Source organism: Polypterus senegalus, chromosome 9, assembly GCF_016835505.1.
Source record: "Polypterus senegalus isolate Bchr_013 chromosome 9, ASM1683550v1, whole genome shotgun sequence".
Lineage (NCBI taxonomy): Eukaryota > Metazoa > Chordata > Cladistia > Polypteriformes > Polypteridae > Polypterus > Polypterus senegalus.
Window position 1 is genome coordinate 117,676,431 of NC_053162.1, and position 22,532 is coordinate 117,698,962.

At 38.0% G+C, this 22,532-nt stretch overlaps 1 protein-coding gene across 1 annotated transcript in view; it reads left to right on the forward strand.

Annotated features, from left to right (window-relative positions):
* The first annotated feature begins 1,410 nt into the window (after positions 1 to 1,410).
* Positions 1,411 to 22,532, forward strand: part of LOC120534902 — a 78,056-nt gene continuing 56,934 nt past the window's right edge. Inside the window, exons 1-2 of the mRNA XM_039762407.1 lie at positions 1,411 to 1,560; positions 5,384 to 5,453. Of these exons, the coding sequence (XP_039618341.1) occupies positions 1,411 to 1,560; positions 5,384 to 5,453 (220 nt within the window). The remainder of the gene's footprint in view (positions 1,561 to 5,383; positions 5,454 to 22,532) is intronic.

The window sequence follows — 22,532 nt, forward strand, 5'->3', positions numbered from 1 at the left end:
AACGGTAGGGTTCGACGTCTGGCTTTACGAAACGGACTATGAGGAAGACAGACACAGAGAGCGACCTCGCAGCCGCCGTCTGCTCAGATCTCATAAATATAGACCGGTAAACTGAGACCGTATAAAATAACGGAAGGTGAATTGTGCCCTTCGGAGTGAGGACCTAGGTTAAGGGTGTAGGATTGTGTGAAAGGACACACTTGTCGGAGTGTCGAAAAGAAACAAGCTTTTTCATCAAAGTACAGAGAAGGTAAGTAAATGCTGAGCGTGCGCATAAATGCGCCAAACGTTAGATACCAGGCCGTGATATATGTCCTAAGCTTAGGCTGCTGTGGAACATAAACGGGCAGCAAAGTCTTACTGGCCATGTTACCAGATTGTTGTGTGTTTGTGTGTGTTTTCGTTTTTTTTTTTTACATATATCGATACAGATTGGCATTTGAATCCCAGGACATGTGTATATACTTGAAATATGTCTATACTGTTGGTGTGTTTTTCTGAAATGTCGTGACCATGAGAGAGCTCAGAACTGAGTGTGCTCCAAATGTATGCGACGAGTTATGTATGGTGTGAAGCGTTTTAAGTTTTTTAATATTCCAAAGGTCTTGGATTTTCCTCATATGACAGTTGCCGAAATTTGATCTGGGCGAAAGAGTTTCACGCCATTCTACTTTTGCTTTACTACAACTTTTAGTGAGCAGTATTATGTGTTTTTACGATATTGGAGTTTTGTTTCTTTCGTTCATTCGTTACGTACTTCTGCATACAATGTGCTGTATTATTCTTTAGTAGTTGTCAGCTGTGTTTTAATGTAAAGCAAAAACTCCAATAAGCGATAAAGAATTAGCTTTTCCATTTAGTGCAGGATTCTCTGTTCCTTTTTTCAGTGCAGATAGTTGTGTTTTAATGATTTCGGGTATATATTTGGCGTCATTGTCCTGTGAAACATTTCCCTTATATTGTAGTATAACGTGATTAATAAGATTTTTTTTAATACCTCTCAACAAAGGGGACTGGATGGGTTCAGTTTTGATCAAATCACTCGTCCATGACATTTTCTTCAGCCTTTTAGCAGAAGAACTGCATTTTTCTTATGGCCAAATATTTTAAATTTTGACTCGTCAGTCCAGAGCACCTACTGCCATTTTTTCATAGCACCAGTCCTTGTGTTTTCAGGCGTAGGTGAGTTGTTTCGCTTTATCTCCACCTGGGAATAATGACATTTTAGTCGCAAATCTTCCAGGAAGATAACGTATCGTAAGACGTCTGTGGTTGGATGTACCAGGTCCTCAATTTTATCTTTCGGCTTTGAGCTGATGTTGGTGCTGCACATCTTCCTATTTTAAAGGGACGTTAGTTGGATATAGTTTTTGTACTACGTTTCACTGCCCTACCGCCGCGTATCCGGTCATGAACTTGACAATTAGTATATGCTTCTGCAGAAGATCTTGGCATCATATCTGGAAACAAACGTTGCCTGCCACAAAATTTCTTGGAGAAAGCTTGATGATGTGGGATGCCCATCTCATGTCTCGCCGCAATTCTCGCTTTTGCTGTGAGGTAAGATTTACAGGTTAAACCGCATCCTCACTATTTTTGTATGATTGTTGTCTTTACACAGTTTCAGTTAGTAACTTTGTATCAACATACATCTGATATGATCATTATCACCTGTTTATGTTGCTTAACCATGCACTGGACTATATGCCTTTAACTGGAAAGTAGTCTATTAATATACTAGTTTCTTTCTTTAAGAACACTCAAATACTGTATCTTATAGTATTTTTTCACTTTCCGCAAATATAATGTTTAGAACTCTATAAAATACACTCTATTATTGACCGACTAATGCAGAAGACAAAAATGCCAATCTTAAGACAAGCATTTTTGTGAACTAAGGTTTCTAAGATTTTTGCGTGGTGCAGTGACACTTGTCCATAAAAACTCTACGCTACTAAATATTGTTACCAGTTTAATTTATAGTTGTATATATCTGGTAATCGTTTCTTTGTGTTTGTATTTTTTTACATATTGAATGTTTTTGCTTTATTATAATTTTTTTCCCTCTTCTGCTATTTACATTTTCTTTGCAATTGCCTAGCCATTTTTTGCAATATGAACCAAGCCCAACTGTCGTTAAGTGTGTTTGCCATGTAAATGTAGAATGTTGCACGTCACGATGAAGATTCTGTAGAAAGTCATCTTTCATTGAAAGTTTAAGTTAATTCTGTTCCAACTCCCAATGCTTTAACTAATTTAAACGAAATACACAAAATATTTAGAAATTAACTGATAGTATTGCTATGAATGCAAATTAAAATGGGGCGACACCTACACTCCAAATTCCAGAAGAGATTCTGGTCACTGTTCTGATATAATAGTAAACTTTGACTGTTAAACTGATTGACTATCACAAGTGTTTCTTTCTTTAGGTTTTGTTTCTAAAGTCAGCTATATTTGCCTCATTTGGGTTGAAATCCTTGGTTAGCAGAGTTTTAAAAAAAAATGCTCATACACAAACAAACCTTGAAATGTATTAATGATTATGGTAACCACCAACTTCACATCTTATTTTTCCTCTTGTTTAAACTGTGTTCCGGTTTATGTTGTTGTTTGTCATTGGGAACAAACTATACTGTTACTAGTAGGAATGCAATTATTTATCAGATACTAAAATAGGGTAAAAAGTAATTTCGTATTTATTGGATGAGTTAAAATGCCATTTTTTTTATCTGCACATGATACTGTTTCTGTTACTCTTTTGCGATGGTTACGAATAACCTTTCAGTCAGTGCCCGCTGTTCTATTGAGAATGAGTATTATGTCACACTGCATTGCATTGTTGGGTATAAATGCCATCTTAAAGAACTGTACTGGTTTTGTTTTTAATGCACGAGTAATGACCTACTGTGAGAAACTGCAACACCTTTAATGGAAGCTAAAGCAAAAAGAGAAAGCTAATGTAACGGCGAAGGAATCACAATATAGCTAATTATTTAGGATGCAAAGCAATGTTCTTTAAAACAGTTGTGCTTAATCAATGTATAGCCATACAACTTGCCAGCCAAAGAATGGACAAAGCACCCCAACAACCTAAGTCTGCTCAAATTTTGTTCCTGTTTTATTTATTCATTTATCAGTTTTTCAGTTCAGTGTTCTGAAACATGGTTCTCTTTGAAAATGTTGTCTCTCTATATATAAAAGAAAATCCTGAAATGTAAAAGCCAGGCGACGAGACGTGATCTTCTTGGAAGTTCTCGAAAGACATTTTAAAGACCCGCGAGACAAAAAAGACTGATAACGGAGCGTCTCGCAGGGCCGTGGAACATAAGATTCTTGCAAGACATGCCCATCTTATCAAATATGACCACGGACATCCAGCAAAGCATTCAGTCATGTGCCTTTAGCAAAGAAGAAAGAGCAGCTCGGAGAAACGACACCCAAGGCTTGATACATATGCAGAGAAAGGTACAGAATGTGAAAGCAGTAACAGGCGAATGTATTGTAGCGTCCCAGCCAAGCTGAAGCCTTTTCTGTTTTAAGTGACTGTTAGGTCCGCTCGAGAGGGCAGAGTGCAGTACGGCATACTGATAGCTGGGTGCTGATTGATGCGGTAAGGGGGATTCAACCCCTGTGGGAGGAGGGGTTGGAGAGGGTGCTAGAAAGTTGGTTGGGGTTACGCAGTTGGCGATTGGTAAAGTAGAACTTTTGTGACACTTTATTACGTCAGTCGTTACTGTATCAAAAAAAAAAAAAGAAAGCACAGATCGCACTGACAAAAAACAAAAGGAAATTAGTGTAAGTCAGAGAATTTCAAAAACGTTGTTTAACTCAAATACATCTATTGGTTACTTTGCAAAAAAATTATTAACTGCTGATGATGTGGATCATTTTGTCTGTGCTGAAATTCCAAACAGAGAAACCTTTCCTAAATTATAGTACAAAGTCATTAAACACAAGTCTCACAGACCTCATTTAAAAGATTCAGCATAGTGGGACACAAAAGATTCCAAATATTGGTTTTACAGAAGTTCTGAAATAAAAGTGAAACTAATGAAATAACAACGGGAGGGCAGAGTAGAACACGGAAGACTGATAGCTGGGTACTGATTGATGCAGTAAGGGGGAGGCGAGACCCATGGAAGGAGGGGTTGGAGACGGTGCTAGACAGTTGTGTTTGGGGAACGCAGTCGGCGATTGTTAACGTAGAACATTTGTGCCAGTTTATTACGTCAGTTGACAAAGTACCAAAAAAAGATGGTACAGATCTCATTGACACAAACAAAATGAAATTAGTTTAAGTCAGAGAATTTCATACACGGGGTTTAACTCGCATGCATTTATTGGCTACTTTTAAAAAAAAAAATAAATAAAAATATTAACTGCCGATGATATGGATCGTTTTGTCTGGGCTGAAATTCCAAACAGAGAAACCTATCCTAAATTATGTTACAAAGTCATTAAACACAAGTCTCTCAGACCTCTTTTAAAAGATTCAATATATTGGGACAGGAAAGCTTCCAAATATTGGTTTTATAGAAGTTCTTAAATAAAAGTGAAACTAATGAAATAGCAACAATTCAAAGAAAAAAAAAAAAATCTTACAAGTGTGTATCCGTAAAACCAAACACGGGGGTTGGTGAGCGAAGCGAGCAGGGGGCGAAGACCCTTAGTCTTCGAAAATAGAAAGATTTTTCATCAACATGCAACGTTTTATTTTTCATTGAAAAGCATACATTTAAAAGTAAAACAGATTTAGTTTAAGACTTTGGCAGTGAAGCAAAATTCATATTGCAAAACATATAATTGGAGAGGGTTGGGGGGGAGTTAAATGGTGTTTGGTTCAGTATTTTTGTGAAATTACCTTCTGTATGTCAAATATATGAGAACACAAGGACTTCTCTTTCGGTCTCTTTTAGCTGTCAGTGCAGCTGATAGCTCTTATACTTTATAAGCTTTTCAGTAGTTCAGATAATATTTAAATGACTTTTTTGTGGAGGTTGTACTTTAAAAATGGCCTTAGCTGTGGAACTTCTGAGTTTAGATTTATGTAATTCTCAATATGCAGTTTTTTCACAAAGCGATTGAAAGTCTTGGCTTTTTGTACTATCAGGAATAAATTTGGATTGACCATGCTGTGTTCATAGCTTTGTGCCAGTTAATAGTCTATTAACAAATGGATCGATGGATTGTTCTTATGTGGTTAAGTTTATTTGAACATGCCTTTTTTTTTTTTTTTGGTTCTACATCAAACAGTTTGTTTTGTTACACCCATCTTTAATTTTTTCTTGTTGTGTTTTTTTTATATTTTTCTTATTTTTTTTGTACTGAATTTTACTTTTTTTTTTTTTTTTTAATCCTGCACCAAATGTACATACTCTAGATCAAAGTAAATGGCAGAAGATATTTAAAGTGGCAGTTGTCTGATCAGATGCCCCATCCTTTGGATATTGGTAAGCCATAGAATCTTACAATTAGGCTGTCACGTGATAAACAGTAGCTCAGACAAAATGTCGAAAACATTTTATTCAAGTGAGCATTTAGCTTTTTATCTTGCTGTACATTTTTTCTTTTTTATTAATAAATTGTAAAGTATATAACCATTTGAATTTCTCATTCAAGTTAACTTTAACCTGAGCAATCAAAATTGTTTTGCAAGTTTTGAACATTAGCAATTGGGATCATTTTATACAGAACGCATTATGTAATATTCTGTTTTTGGTTTTTCAGCTTGCTGTCTTGTATGCTTGCTTGTACATTCTAGGACTATCCTATTTATAATTTATTTAGGTAGTTTTTGTTATCAGTTAAACTGTTTTATCCATTGTGCAAAATAGGCACCCACTTCCTTTTTGAAAGGAAAAACACTAACTGCCATATGACCCCGATTAAAATAATGGAGTTAATTGGTGTTTCCTACCTCCTTGTCTCTCTCCATCATGTAAGCAGCATTACCGAGTTTTGTGTATTGCTGGTATAATACCATTTAAAAAAAAATGTTAGAATTGTATTTTATTACTGGAAATCTGCACAACACTAGTAATAACCCAACATTGCTGCATTTTCAACACAGAAAGTCCTTTGGCAATCCCATTAGTGTTTAGACTCGGTGAGGCAGTTTTTACCAGTAAATAAATACCCTTTTAATAATATTGTTTAGCACTGTCAAATTATAGTGAGTTTGGATACTTCTATTTGAATATTATTTTTAATACATGAACAGTTCTAAGTGTTATAGTATGTACATTTGTACATTAACATGCCTTTGTATGCTTCATTATTTTTATTTTTTACTTGTGATGTGTTTATGAGGCATGCATTACTTACGACTTTTACACCAATGCAGCCATTACATGAAAAAATACTACACTTCACAAAAACATGATTGGCTGGGAATAGAAGGTGACAGGGTTAAAGAGAAAAGTGGAACAAGGAACTAATTATCTCAATAAGCACCTCATGGGTGTGTTGTGGAGATTTCATTGGACAGAGACAATTTACCTGAGAATAATTATCACTTAGGGCTGACAACAATTGTATTTCTGCGTCACTGAATTTTCCATAATTATTTAGTTTATTTAAAGCTGTATGAGCAAAATACTTGTTATCAAACCACTGGAAAAGTACTTTAAAACAATATACTACTGTACATGGTAAGAAAAGGACACATTTCAAACTGGCAAAAGAGACAAGTTCTGATGAGGTCATTCATATATTGGTGTGCTTCAGTTTTATGACAGTAGACTTATCATATTTACTCTCCCAATAACCACCATATGAACATAGCCTCCATTTAGTTTATCACAAATTATTTATTCTGTTTTAACTCTTTTATAAATGTGTTAATAATGCCCATTTTCGAATGTTTAACATTTATTCCATAATCCAAGTTACGGTGCACACTGAGAGGACGCTATAGAGAGTTTGATCATCAGTATCAAGTCATTCCTGTATGTTTCTTGCCACCTCTGTATGTATTTTGATCGACTCAATCACTATTTCACAGTATTTTTTTCTTTTATCAAGTACTGTTTGAACCTCTGAACCTGAATTGGGGGATATGCTTACTCCGGTTGAGTTGTAATTGTGTGAGTTGTTTTATGTGAATTGTGTAACATTTGTAGAAATGTGTGTATTTATTAGTACTTTATAATGTTTTAATGCTAAATGTTTACCAACGAAAAATGCTGTAAATGAGATTCTGTAATATAGATTGCAGACAGTGCATGCTGTGGAAGTCCTACTATTTCTCCCACAGAGTAGTGTATTTTCTGTACTTAGATTTATCTTGTGTCTGATTGCATTCATACCTCATGCAAGTCAGTCCAGGGTTTGCTTGGTACTGCACCAAGACCACCATTTCTAAAGGGTTTCACTGAAACCTGTGAAATTGGCATATATCATCTCTACCAAAACGAACCAGACTTTTGGGGAAATCACACTAGAGAGTGAAAAAACCTACATCAAACTAGGTGTGAAAACGCCTTTAAACATGTTAAATGCACTTGTTACTTTAATCTCCATAACATGCTCCCTCTTCCAGCCCTCTGATCTGCTATGTGCCTTTCTATTCCTTGGATGCAAATGACATGAAGTCCGTGCCCATCTTATACTTTATATCAGTGAAAGGCAACCTTTTTCGAGTTGCGGCGCACTAAGTCCAAAAATTTTCTTTCGCGGCGCACCTGAGGGGCTGCCCATAAATGAAGTCATGACGACACAATCTATGGACAATCGCCAATAAAAACAGTTAATTTTACAAGTTTGAAAGACATTTTATTAATAAAGGAATCAAAGGATAAATCTTAAATTTAATGAATGGAACGTTGAGATTGTTTTTCAGCACACATGAGATTGATGCGAGGATCAATTTTCGAAAGACAGACGCGCATTTCCTTGTCGATCATTTGAAGTCTCTCGCGTTTCTTAGACTTCATTTCCGTAAGTGTTCCGTTATCTGTTTTTCCAACATAAAATATATTTTTTAAACATTATCTTTTTCATCAACCAAAAGTTCAAAAACACTAGCAATTTTAAATATTTTACAAAAGTTTTTGAGTCATGGCGATTCTATTTGTGTTTCAGTTCCTAAATGTACTAAATGTTGCTTTTTAATGATCTTTAATTATTTCCTCTTCATTATATATTTTTATATTTGGCAACACTTATTAACAATAACTTAAAAATTAAAGTGTGTTAAGCAGCCTGATATGATAAGTTTGTAGGGCTGGGTAATGTTCTAGTGCTTCAGCGGTCAAAGAATAACATACAGGATTAAATTAATGGGATTCTTTCATCCCCTTTACAGATTAAACCACATATATCGCATGTAACCTTAATATTTTTTATTACATCTTTGTTTTAGGAATTGTGTCACCAGCCTCCAACAAACCTGTGTTGATTGAGTTTACTAAGTAGGCTTTAGTGACACTGAAAATGCCATTTACTTTAAAGCTGTATAATGAAAATCAGAAATATGGTAGTTATTTCCTACTATTTTCAAAGCGAAAGGAAACTAACTTTTGCTTGATAGAATGAATGCTTAACAATTTTAAAATAAAATGGCAAATTTGGAATTTGTCATTCATCAGTAAAACAAACAGGATTAGGAGCAAAATAATATGTTTAGGGTCCTGTAGAAGTGTTTAAATATGTTAGTACACCTCAAATTATTCTTATATTGTGGATTTCTATTTTTCAAGAGTATTATTGAAATAATTTGTGAACTGTATGAAATTAATAATTGTCAGTCCTTCAGTTTTTCTCTTCCCTTACCTTCCAAATGTTCTATTAAACCAGATCCTTTCAAGTCTATCATACAGTTCTAAATATGTCCAAGTCAGATCAGTTTTATTCAAGTTCAGTCCTAGGGGCTTACTATGGCTATGGTTCGTGTCCCAACCAATTCCACAACAGCTGCTAATTGATACTATTGCTCAGTTACCAATTTCCATTGGTCTTTTTTTTCTGTTCTGTATTTAAGAAAATTTTATGTAAAATTTATTTATAGAAAAGTAGGGGGCTCTGCATGCTGCTTGTTTTGTTCACCAACCCCTGGGTTTGGTTTACCAGATATACAATTTAAAGAGATGGGAGATGGGTTTTCATGGGAATTGTTACATATGCATTATTTTCACTTTTATTTTAAAACTTTTGTAAAAAGAATACTTATCCTTTATTTCTGGCCCCGGGTGTGGTTAAGTCTCTTTCTCTCAGGATGCGTTGTCAAGGGGGGTGGCTGAATGCACGCTAAGGAGATGGCATGCTGCCTGTTATGTTTGTTGCGCTGCACATCGATCATTTATCATTCATTATCTAAACATTTTTTTCTTATTTTAAATGGCAGATGTTTTAGCATATATGAGAAATTCTCATTAATATTAACTTTAGTTTTTTTGATTAAACGTCGTTATTTTGTATTCATTGAAATTTCAGTTTTAATTAAAAACCTTAAGGGAAGCAGGTTACAGTACTAATTCAGTTGTTATCGCACTGAGAAGGGATGTTGAAAGGTAGGCTCACCTGTACAGATCCCTGTACAGATTCCTCTAACAAATGCCTTTTTATCTGCCCTCACAGCCCTCGCAACCATCCTTCTCAGTTCCCGGTACAGACCAGAGTTGTCATTGAGCCGTTTGCTGCAACTCCTCTCGATGAGGGTGCCCTGTGATATGAAACACCCCTTCTGGGAACACCGGTAACACCAACACAAACCCTCAGCAACTTTCAGGGTCTTGTCACAGAAGGTCTCCCACATCACATTAGGATTGGCAATCGTACCCAAATCTGAAAGTTCCTCACACAAACTGCGTGCAAACTCATTAGAAACAGCCTGGTCATGGAGTCTGGCCAAGTCCAGGCTCATTTTCCTAGTAGGTGGTAACCTGCTGGACCTAAGCTAGATCCTAAGAGTAGCAACAACAAGTCTGGGGTAAGAATTCACAAACTGGGCACTTCTGTACACCCTGCAGTTTTGCAAGAACCTCCACGAGGATGTGATCGACCTCCTTCACCACCAGTATTGGAGTACCAAGTCCAATGATGCGGATCAGGGTGCTGGAACCAGGATCCAGCGATTCACAGCCCCTGATGTTTTGCAAAGTCAAGGAAAATGGAGCCACTTTCACCTCGGTCACCAGATCCATGGGAACCGAGACAATCCTCATAGCCAGCCCTGTCAATGCCAGTGGTTGCATTGAAGTCACCCATGACCAAAGGAGTGTCACCTTGTGGGCACCCATCAACTATCGAGCGAAGCTGCGAATAAAGTGTCTCCCTCACCAAGACATCACTCACTGTGGTCAGAGCATACACTGAGACAGCAGACAAGGCACCCAGGAAATGCTGTAATCTGAGTCCCATAATACGGTTGTTGAAAGGAGTGACATCGGACACCATTGGAAGAAGCCAATCCGCTGTAGCAACAGCTACTCCCTGAGTATTACAACCATCAGACCGACCAAACCAATAAAAGGTTTATCCACTTGCAGAGATCTGGCCAGTCCCTGGTCTGCGCATCTCGGAGAGTGCCGCCACTGAAATGCGGAGTTTACACAGCTCCTCCAACAGCAGAGGAAGATGATCATCTTTCTGGAGAGACAAGACGTTCCATACGCCCACCCGTATGGGCCGCCTCAAATTGAGACCCGAGTGGTGCCGTGCAGCGGGCGAAGCCTCAGCACCACACCAGTTCCGATCCCCAACAGACCCAACTCTGTTGGCTCTCCAACGGTTTCAACTTTTTCGAAAGAGTCAAAACTCTTAAGTGCATTTTAAATTACTTCAAAACTCTTTGACCATGTGTTGCTGCAAAGACCTAGGCAAGTTCGATGCTTTCATTTTCTAGTGGCATACCTCCAAATTTAAAACATTTAATGCAGAAAGGATGCATCTTTTTTCATTTGTTGAGTGTTATTTCTAATTTTGTACAGTTGCAAATAAAGTATTTAACAAACTAACTTTTTTTGTGTTCTGTCCATTGTTACTTGTTCCTGAATTTGATTTAACTTGCAGAAATGCTGATGCAGTGATCAATACATTTGTAGAGATATTGTTGTTCCCTGAACATTGTATTTAAGATTGTGCTTCTTAGTGTGGTGGTGTGTGGGTTTTTTTAATGTGTCTCCAATTTCCATGCATCTCTTTGTGTATACCTGAAAGTATCAATCTCATGATTCTGTCCACGTTCTGTAAAATGATTGTGGGTTTTAGACAACTCATCTTCTTAGAAATGGTGACACTGTCATTAGGGTGGCATTGTATAAATTCATGGCACTGCTATCGCCCACAATCTCGACTTTGGTGAAAATTGTCCCTCAAAAAGTCTTGCGTTACTCGTGTCTGATAGTTCATATGTCAAATCATCCATTTGTATGATCATGATGTGCAAAACATATGTATTTATTTGCTAAAACAGTATTAAATAAGTAACTCTGAGAAATGAAAGTAGTGCACAAATGGGAGGCCCCTAAACACGGGGCAGCACTTTGGAACTGATATCTGAAATCTTTGGAACTGAAATATATATACACACACACAGTATATAAGAGGCCCAAAAAGCGCTGAAGAAAACATGCATTATATAATTGAGAAGGCAGCGAAACAATAAGAAGCGAGCGAGTGACCTATACAACCATATTCATGAGTTCTGCTACTTCGGAAACAAAGCACGATGTAAACCTAAACTTTAAGTTCATAGACAGGCTGTCGCTGGCGTTTGCAATTTAGTGCCTACCCATATAATGCCGTCCGTCAGTGGCAATCCAATAGCAAACTGCCATGGCTAAATATTCATGGGTGAAGGACTGTCCTTATGCAGAGGAAAATGAGATGGTCAGGGTGGTGTTAGGCACAAACTCAGCGAAACTGCGAGAGAAAGTTTTAAGTGCCGGGACTTCGGTAACATTAGATACAGCCATGGACATAGCACGACATGGCACCAGCACAGCTGGGAAACTTCGATGCATGTACACCGAGCGGCTCACGTGAACTGACGTAGTGCACAGACAAAAAGCAACAGTTCCAAAGAGCGCTGAACAAAAAACGAATTACACAATTGAAAAGGCAGCAAAAAATATGAAGCGTCTGATACATACAAGCATATTCATAAATGCAGCTACTGTGGAAACAAAGCACACGGTGGAAAAAGTCAATGTCCCGCTAAAGGAAGACAGTGTAAAAAAAACCCGTGCATGCAGTGTGTCGGGTCTCAGATAAAGAAGAAGACGAGCTGTTTATTGATGCAGTAAGAAATGAATCGATGAATTTAACCTGTGGAAAAAAATCAATGTCCCGCTAAAGGAAGACAATGTAAAAAAAAAAAACAAAAAAAAAACCGTGCATGCAGTGTGTCGGGTCTCAGATAAAGAAGACGACGAGCTGTTTATTGATGCAGTAAGAAACGAATCGATGAATGAAACCTGTCATCTTTACAACGATTGACAAACATGGAATGTAACTTGAACACAACACATCCTACAAATATGAACCTGATTGAAAGGAATAATAATGATAATCAAATCCTTGATGACAGCAACACTCAGTAAAACTCACAAAACAATTACTGTATATTGACAGTCATGTTACGTTATTTTTAAAATGTTCCTTTTTCATAGCTTCTTTAAGACACTACGTCTCCGCTGAGATACGCGGGTATATATATGTATATATATACCCCTATCTACATACTCGAATAATGGATACTTCGTCATCAATGATTGTTTTGGTAAAGCCATACTCAGTGTATTCATTAGATGAACGGTAAAAAAAGTAAGAGCGAGGGGAGGATGACTTATTGAGGCATGCAAGCCAAACCACAATAGCACGCGGGCTCGATGTACGAAAAAATATATCTTTTCAAGTTCTATTTACTCCATATGTGTCAAACTCAAGGCCCGCAGGCAACATCCGGCCCGCGGTAATTATATCCGCCCGCGAGATAATTTTATATACTGTATTATTGTTATTAATGGCCCGGGGATATGAAGCACTGGTAACACAATAAACTACAGATCCCATAATGCAGCGCTTCAGCTGCCTTGCCGAACACTTACCGCGTCCCTGCCGTCTCTTCAGTCGTTTCCTTACTTTGCGAAGGAAGCAGCTTTCTCAGAGCTTCTGCACTGTTTTATAAACGAACGATATATAAGAAAGTCCTTTTTCCTTGCTTCGCCAACGAAGCAGCCTTTTTATTTAATCCATGGGTTCTCCGCTGTTTCATTGTTCATTTATTACGATTTTTCTAGTTATTGTGTAGGTTTTATTTAATCCACGGGTTCTCTTCTGTGTTCACTGCGGTGTCTTCTTTCGTTTACGAGCTTCGCCAAGGAAGCAGCTTTCTCACAGCTTCTGCACTGTTTTAAAAACGAACGACATATAAGAAAGTGCTTTTTCCTTGCTTCACCAACGAAGCAACCTTTTTATTTAATTCACGGGTTCTCTTCTATTTTATTGTTCATTTGTTACGATTGTTACAGTTATTGTGTAGGTTTTATTTAATCCACGGTTCTCTTCTGTGTTCACTGCGGTGTCTTCTTTCGTTTACGACCTTCGCCAAGGAAGCAGAAACTTACAACCACTGAAACTTTGTAACGGCACATGACTTCAGGTCACATCTCTACAAAACAACCTAATTGAAGCAACTATATTTACTGGCAGTGCCTCAGGTGACACAGTTTTTATTCCTCGCATCCCCGTTATACCATCTAATCTCCCATTTCAATTCAAACGCGTTCAATTTCCAGTAAGGCTCTGCTTCGCAATGACAATTAATAAGTCTCAGGGACAAACACTACAAAAGGTTGGCATTGATTTGAGGCGGGATTGCTTTTCACATGGCCAACTGTATGTTGCATGCTCAAGAGTGAGCTCAGCACACAGCTTAGTCATATTACAACCAGAGGGCCGAACTGACAACGTGGTATACAGAGAGATCCTTAACAATTAATTTTTTACATATTTTCGTTCAGTCAAAAAATGTTTACTTTTTTATTAATAAAAATATTCAGACAGTATTTCACCGCTGCGAACACACACACACATTATACAGTAATCCCTCCTCGATCGCGGGGGTTGCGTTCCAGACCCCCCCGCTATAGGTGAAAATCCGCGAAGTAGAAACCATATGTTTGTATGTTTATATGTTTATTTTTATATATTTTAAGCCCTTATAAACTCTCCCATCCTGTTAACATTATTAGAGCCCTCTAGACATGAAATAACACCCTTTAGTCAAACGTTTAAATTGTGCTCCATGACAAGACAGAGATGACAGTTCTTTGTCACAATTAAAAGAAAGCAAGCGTATCTCATCTTCAAAGGAGCGCCGTCAGGAGCAGAGAATGTCAGAGAGAGCGCTCACAAAGAAAACCAAACAATCAAAAAATCAATACGTGCTTTTAAGTATACAGAAGCACCGCGATAAAGAGGCATTTTGTAGAGGAGCCTCCGTTTCCTCTGTGCAAACAGCCCCTCTGCTCACACCCCCTCCGTCAGGCAGAGAGAGTGAGAAAGATAGAGAGAAGCAAGCAAGCACCGCGCGGGAAGCATATCTTATATCATTGAGGAGTTTTAGTTAATATGTAATACATGCTCTGATTGGGTAGCTTCTAAGCCAACCGCCAATAGCATCCCTTGTATGAAATGAACTGGGCAATCAAACTGAGGAAGCATGTAACCTAAATTAAAGGACCCATTGTCCGCAGAAAGCGGCGAACCAGCGAAAAATCTGTGATATATATTTATTTGTGCTTACATTTAAAATCCGCGATAGAGTGAAGCCGCGAAAGTCGAAGCACGATTACTGTATATATATATTGTGTGTGTGTGTGTGTATATATGTATGTATATATATATATATATATATATATATATATATATATATATATATACACAATCATATCGTATCATAAAAAAAGAAGAAAAATGTCGGGCTGCAAACGTATGTGAACTGCTGCATTTCAAGACATTTGTTTTTATGTGGTTCAGTGATGCTCGTTCAAGAAACATTCCTATTAATGCGGCATTCATTCAATATTCAATATATATATATATATATATAAATACTAGCAATATTTGGAGAATTAGTGATGAGTGACTCAGTCAGTCAGTCAGTAAGTGAGTGAGTCAGTGAGGGCTCACTCACTCACTCATCACTAATTCTCCAACTTCCCGTGTAGGTAGAAGGCTTAAATTTGGCATGCTCATTCCTTACAGCTTAGTTACAAAAGTTGGGCAGGTTTCATTTCGAAATTATATGCGTAATGGTCATAACTGGAACGTATTTTTCTCCTATATATATATATATATATGTGTGTGTGTGTATATGTATATGTGTGTGTATATATATATATATATATATATATATATATATATATATATATATATATATATATATATATATATATATATATATATATATATATATATATATAAAAATTTGTGTATATATAAAAAATATGTGTATAATATGTGGGGTTGGACAATGGCAGGCTAATGGAGGTACAGTGAAGCAAATCATAAAAGATCGGGGTCATGCTGTAAGTCCCTGTCTTGTACCCCAAAACACGAGGCTTAGCCTCAGTACTTTAGCAAAACCAGCTTTATTCAGTTTGAAACAGGAACGGCACAGTTATTTATTGTAGCGTGATCTGCCAGTCTGCTATACACAGACACAGCAGTCGGCCAGGTCAGTGACCAAGTAATCCTGTTATCTGCATTTACAATTTAAGTACTCCTAACCTTCCATCACCCATCTAGATCTTTTCTGTTTACTTTGGTGGAGAGCCGCTGCATTGCTATGAGCCTACTTTTGCTCCATACAGACGTGGAGATCGCACTTCGGGACACCCTTCGGCGTGCTGTCTAGTTGGGAGAGGTCCCAAGAGAGTTTACAACCTCACATTTTATTGAATGAATGCCGCATTAATAGGAATGTTTCTTGAACGAGCATCACTGAACCACATAAAAACTGCCTTTTCAATGTCTTGAAATGCAGCAGTTCCCATACGTTTGCAGCCCAAGATTTTTCTTCTTTTTTTGCTCGGTCTTTCAAGAAAGTTAAAGTGTTGATGACAACATTCTGAATTCACTTGCCATACCTTTTTTCTTTTTGCCACAATTGAGAGCTGCTAAAATGTAAAATGTTTTTTTTTCTAATATGAACTGATTGTTTTTTTATGTCTGCCGCTTCTATAGGAGGGGGACAATGAGTTAAATTCCAATTAATGTTTTTGAAATGTTGACGAGCAATAGACAAAAGGCATCACTGATAAAAAAACAGTACGAGGAAGGTTCGAAGAAATAAAATTACAGTTTCTGTTTGGGGATCGTTGTACACAACTGAGCTGCGGCCATAGAACTAACTGCTCTGTGGATGATTCATGCAGGCATTTCAAGGTCTTTTGTGCACTTCGTTGTAATGAAAATATCTGCTGAATGTACTGCATAGTAACGAGATTTCTCTCTCATACAGCTTCCCTTGCTGCAAAAGGCTTTAATGTAGAGTACAATGTGTACTGGTTAGAGTCCAAAACAGAACTGTTTAAGAATGGAGGATGAGGGGTTTTTATAGCTGGTTCACAGGAAGTGATGTCCTCTGGGCTGGGACAGGAAGTGATGTCCTCAGGGCTGGGACAGGAAGGATTTCTCGTTTGGTCTGTGGAGAGAAAAGAATGCAGTTCAGTTCAACCCACTGCCCCTTGGCCTGGCGTGGAATTGTTGTTTCCTGGTCCCTTTGGTTGACTCCCAAGCGCATGTGTGTGACAGCATATACATACATATACAGTGGAACCTTCAATTGCGAGCATAATTCGTTCCGGAAACGTGTTTGTAATCCAAAGCACTTGTATATCAAAGCGAATTTCCCCATAAGAAATAATGGAAACTCAGATGATTCGTTCCACAACCCAAAACTATTCATATAAAAATGATTAATACAAAACATAAAGTAAAAATGCATAAAACAAATTAACCTGCATTTTACCTTTGAAAAGAATCTTGGCTGGTGTGAGGGAGACGAGAGAGTAGGGTTATTGTGCAGGACGACTTTCACTCTAACTAATGGAATCCCTGCAATCTGTTGGCTCACTGGAATCTTCTTTTTTTGCGACTTTAACAAGGAACCTATCCAATGACGGTTGCTTTTGCCTGAAGACTTACTACACTTGATCAAAAAATAAAAAAATGCTTTATGCACTGTAAGGTTTCTAAACTCTTTTGGGATTCCACCCAACGGGACGACACGCGGAAAAGCATCCCGAAGCATCCACAGGCTCCCAGTGCTGTAGCAGTTCACTGTAAAAGCGAATCTGAAAAGATCACGGACATGCTGTAAGCGCCTGCCTTTGATGGGGGATACAAGGAACATTATAAATGCGCAGGGCATAGTATTACTTGGCCACTAACCTGGCCATGACCTTGCCTGACTGCAGTGTCTTTGTATAGGATAGTGGCAGATTCCGCTACAGTAAATAACTGTGCTGCTACTGTTTCAAGCTGAATAGCGCTGGCGTTGCTAAAGTACTGTTTTGCGGTGCAAGTCAGGGACTCGCATGTTACAACACACACACATATACAGACGTTGACTATATGAGTGAGACATGTCGACTGAGACCGAGAATGGGAGACGATTACCCACGATCCTGCAGCAAGACAGAAGAACCATCAGCTCAGTTGTGATCACGTGATGCTCAGTAGACAAAGCAAAGACCAAGTTACTCGCAGTCCAAGGTTTTACTGTATATGTGTGTGTATCCACAGTTTAAAATTACAAATCAAGGAATTCAGACGTTTCAGTCACACTATGTGGAAAAGACAACACTACTTCTTCGTAGTCCCACCCATTTCTGCGCACCGTAATATTTGGGACATAGCAATAGTAGGTATATTAAAGCAGTCATGTTAAGTACTTTGTTGCATATACTGTGCCTTGCATGCAATGATTGCTGGAAGTCAGCAACTCCTAGACATCACCATGCAGCAAAATGTATCTTCTCTGGTGATACTCTGCTGAACTTCTAATGCAGCCATCTTCAGATCCTGCTTTCTTCGGGTTCTTGTCCCCTTAAGGTTTCTCTTCAGCTTATAGAAGGAATGCTCAATTGGATTTTATATTTGTGTGACTGGCTTGGCAATTCAACAATTTTTTACATTTTTTAGCTTTGAAAAACTCCTGTGTTGCCTTAGCAGTTTGTTTGGTATATTATCACGTTGCAGGATGAAGTGCCGTTCAGTGAGTTTTGAGGCATTTATTGGAACTGGAGCAGATCTTTTCATATATCTCAGAATTCACTGAGCAACTGCCATGAGACTGTTTCTTGATCTGTCGTACAAGCGTTTGGGCCTTTTTGTTGACCATAATGAGGGTTCTTCTATGATCAGCAGTGGAGGTCTTCCTTGGCCTGCTAGTCCCTTTGCAATTACTGAGTTCACCAGTGTGCTCTTTCTTCTTAATGATATTCCAGACAGTTAATTTAGGTAATCTTATTTAGACCAAGAGATAAAATCAGACCCTCCACCAGGGACAACTGTTCCAATTAAAACAAACAATATTATTACCAGTTCAGAAAGAAGTATACAGTTTTAAATGCTGCTTATTGAACATTCACTCCCTTGAAAGTAAAGCTTTCCTTTCTTTAAAGTGTTTTCTCACTGAAACCTGGCTTAGTAAATCTAACATTGTTCCCCGAGCTGAGGCATCACCAGATGGATACTCATTCCATCATAAGTCTAGAGATTCTGGTCGAGGATGAGAGCTTGGAAAAATTCATTATAACAAAATTCAAATCATTCTAAAAGTTTAGGTGAGTTCACATTCTTTGTGGCATTCATTTTAAATATTAAAACCAGTTCCAACACAATTGTAGTGATAGTCTACATACCACCAGGGTCATATTCATTGTTTATGACTGAATTTGGCAAACTTTTATATACTTTGGCTATAAATTATGATCATATAATATTGATGGGGAATTTTAATGTACACATTAATGTGGAAACTGTCTCTTTTTAGCAAATGTTTTACTTATTTGTTAAGTAAGTAGGATTTTGTCAGATTGTCAAAGGTCCAACTCATAATCATAACTACACATTAGATTTATTTATAACTTCATTTAATGGAGTAAAATTTAAATTTAAGTTATTTCTGGTCACTACCTAATTGCATTTGATTTGGTTCTTTCCTTACCAATACACTCGCAGATTTAAAAAAAAGACAACAACATCTAGATTGTAATTCTGCTTCAAAATGTATAGATTCTTTGAGTTTTAATTTTATCAATTAAATTTCAATTTAGATCAGCTAACATCACATTATAATATGACTTTGAGAGAATGGTCTTTATGCAGTGGCTCCCCTTAAAATAAAAGTGATCAAAGCACATAGAAACTCTGAGTCACCCTACCTGCAGGTGCAGCTGACTTTCCTTCTGCTGGTATGGTAGTCCTTCCGTCACCGGGCTATATTCAGCCGGTGCCTTCCATGGACATATGTGGCATGCCAACCTCCTTCTAGGTCACTCCAGCTCCTAAGATTTTTTCAGCTGGAGCGACTGCCTGCAGCTGCCTGCATTGATCAGCAAGCCTGCTCTTCCTGCTCGCTTTCTCGCTCACACACACACTGGATCTTTCTTTCTCCTGCCTTCTTCTCCCACTCTTAACCTCTTTTCTCTCTCTCCCCTCCACACTTGCGCTTCTACTATATATAATGGGGATGTGGCACAGGTGCGGCGATTAGCTGCTCCCAGCATCAATTACAGATACGGAAAATTCTTCACCTGTGCACTTAGTGAGGAAACGCCTGTGCCACATCGCATCTGAGAACCGCACCTGCCACTCTACCATGCCCCCTCTTTAAACTGCAAGTGTGGCGATTATTAATTTTAAATCTGGCCATTGTTTCTGAGCCACAGACCCACTATATCACAGTCATTTAAGAGCATACATTACAAAGTTGTCTAAATCAAGTCTCTTCCATCTTAAAAATGTTGGGAAATGAAGACTTTTTCTAAACAAGCTAGATTCTGAGAAGTTAATTAATGCATTTATTTCTAGTAGGTTTTCTCTGGATGTTCAAACTGTTCTTTATACAGCGTTCAGTTAATCTAAAATAATGCTGCAAGAATTATTACAAGAACAAGAAAATGCAAACACATAACTCCAGTTCTTAAATCCTTACACTGGCTCCCAGTTAAGTATTGGCAGATTTAAAAATCCTCCTTTTAACAAATAAAGCCTTAAATGGTCAAGACTGACTTGTCTGAACTTATCATCATGACTTCCAAACCAGAATGTACATTAAGATCTCAAGATGCAGGTGTGCTTATGATTCCAAGGATTAATAAAATAACAGTGGGAAGTTGAGCTTTTACTTACAGGGGCCCTAAACTGTGTAATGGTCTGCCTGCTACTATAAGAGATGCCCCTTCGGTCTCAGCTTTCAAGTCCTGGCTGAAGAATCACTACTTCAGTTTAACATATCCTGATTAGAGGTGTTGATTAACTGTACAGACGGCATCTCTGTTGTTAGTTATTAGCATTAAAACATAAGTAACTTGGTAGTTTATAATTAATTACTAACCCTTACATATTCTGTTTCTCTTCTCAGTACTCAAATGTGGCACTTGGTGCCACTGCCCGCATGCCAAGTTGTTTTGCGTGCCTAAGGTAAAGTTATCTCTTATGGAGGATTGCAGGAATCATCAGGTAGAGGGGTTCTTTCATCAAATTGGCTGGCCCAGCACTGACTCAGCTCTGGTATGGCCAATAGGGGGAGTCCGCTTGATGGCCAAGGTCTGCAGGATTTATTTACCCCCCCCTTTGTTTTTTGTTTTTTTTTTGACACCACTACACGCCCAACCTACCTGGAAAAAGGGGTCTCTCTTTGAACTGCCTTTCACAAGGTTTTTCCATTTTTTTCTCTACAAAGGTTTTTTGGGAGTTTTTCCTTGTCTTTTCCAGGTCCTCAGAAATTAACGCGACGCGTGCGCGAGTTGCAGTACCAGCAAAAAGTCGGGGGAGCGCAGTGTGATAAAAGTCGGAATGTGACGTCAGAGTCTCTGTTTACTATCTACATGTGACAGCAAGCCTCTATGGAGATCCTTCGGGGATCGATGTGCGCGCTTTGCTGTTTGATGAATATGAATAACGATACATTTTAAAAGTCTCACATACCATCTTTTGTGTCGTCTTTTATATTTTTGCAACTTAACAACAGCAACATAATGTATATCGTTATATTTCAGCCACTGAGAAAAAAATAAAGGACACAGTGAAACGTGTATTTTGTGATTAAAGTGGAAATTTCGGGTTTAATCTCGAAATGTCCACTTCAACCTTGTAGTTTACTTTATCATTAAAACAGACCGTCGTAAACGTCATCCCAGTTTTTAATCGCTACGAGCTTCTTGGACCTGACCGCAGCGGAAAGCAGCAATAGATCGCCACACAGAACAAATTAAATGTATGATATTCCAACTCTCTGCACATTTAGAATCTTTAGATTTATACTTGATATCAATTTCATGATGAAATGCATTAAAGTGTGTATGTTACATTTTACATATAATTTCGTCTAAATAATGAATACTGTTAATTACACACATGGGGGAATAATTACACACATGGGGGTGTCACGGTGGTGGAGCGATAGCACTGCTGTCTCGCAGGGAGTTATTTTGCTGGTATTTCCTGCTTGTATTCCACACTGTACTCCGGTTTCCTTCCAAAGATATGCAGATTTGGGGATTTGGTGCCGCTAAAGTGACGCTAGTGTATGTGTGTGCTTGTATTCACCTTGCGATGAGCTGAGGCCTCGTCAAGGGACTGTTTCTCACTCGTGCACAATGCTTGCAGGAATGGACACATCCCTGGATTGATGGATTTAATCAATAAACATCCTTTTCAGAGATATTGCGGTAAGGTGTCATCAGAATTTAATAGGCATTCTAGGCAATTCACAACACCGAGAAGCCGAACATGTTCTCACCGTGATAATATCTCGCACTGCCACCTGGTGGATTCCTCCAGATTTACGTAAAGTACGCATGCAAGTATGAACATGCTGCAGCATGCGTCGCATGAAGTACAACTCCGGCCTTAGAGAGTCCAGACTGGGGGGCTATCAAGAGGCAGGGCCTGTTAAAGCCCATTGCGGCACTTCATGTGTGATTTTGGGCTATATAAAAATGTAATTGTATCCTATTAAAGTTTCTAATGGTTTTATTCTTAGTTTTCAGCCTTATAATGGCTTCTTTGACTTTCATTGGCACAGCTTTTGTCCTCATGTGGAACAATGGCAACTCAAACTACAAAGGGTAGATGCAAGCCTAGGTATCTTATGCCTGTACTAATGAAGCAATGAAACTTACCTGTGATTGCAAACATTATGGTGTCCAGAAATTGGTGGACCATGTAGGTAAACTTGTAATTTCTACATGGTATGGCAGAAATATATGCAAATACCCTTAAATTAAAGTTTGCAGTATGCATTTTAATCACATGTGAATTTTTTTATTTGTAATTTTAAACTGTGGAAC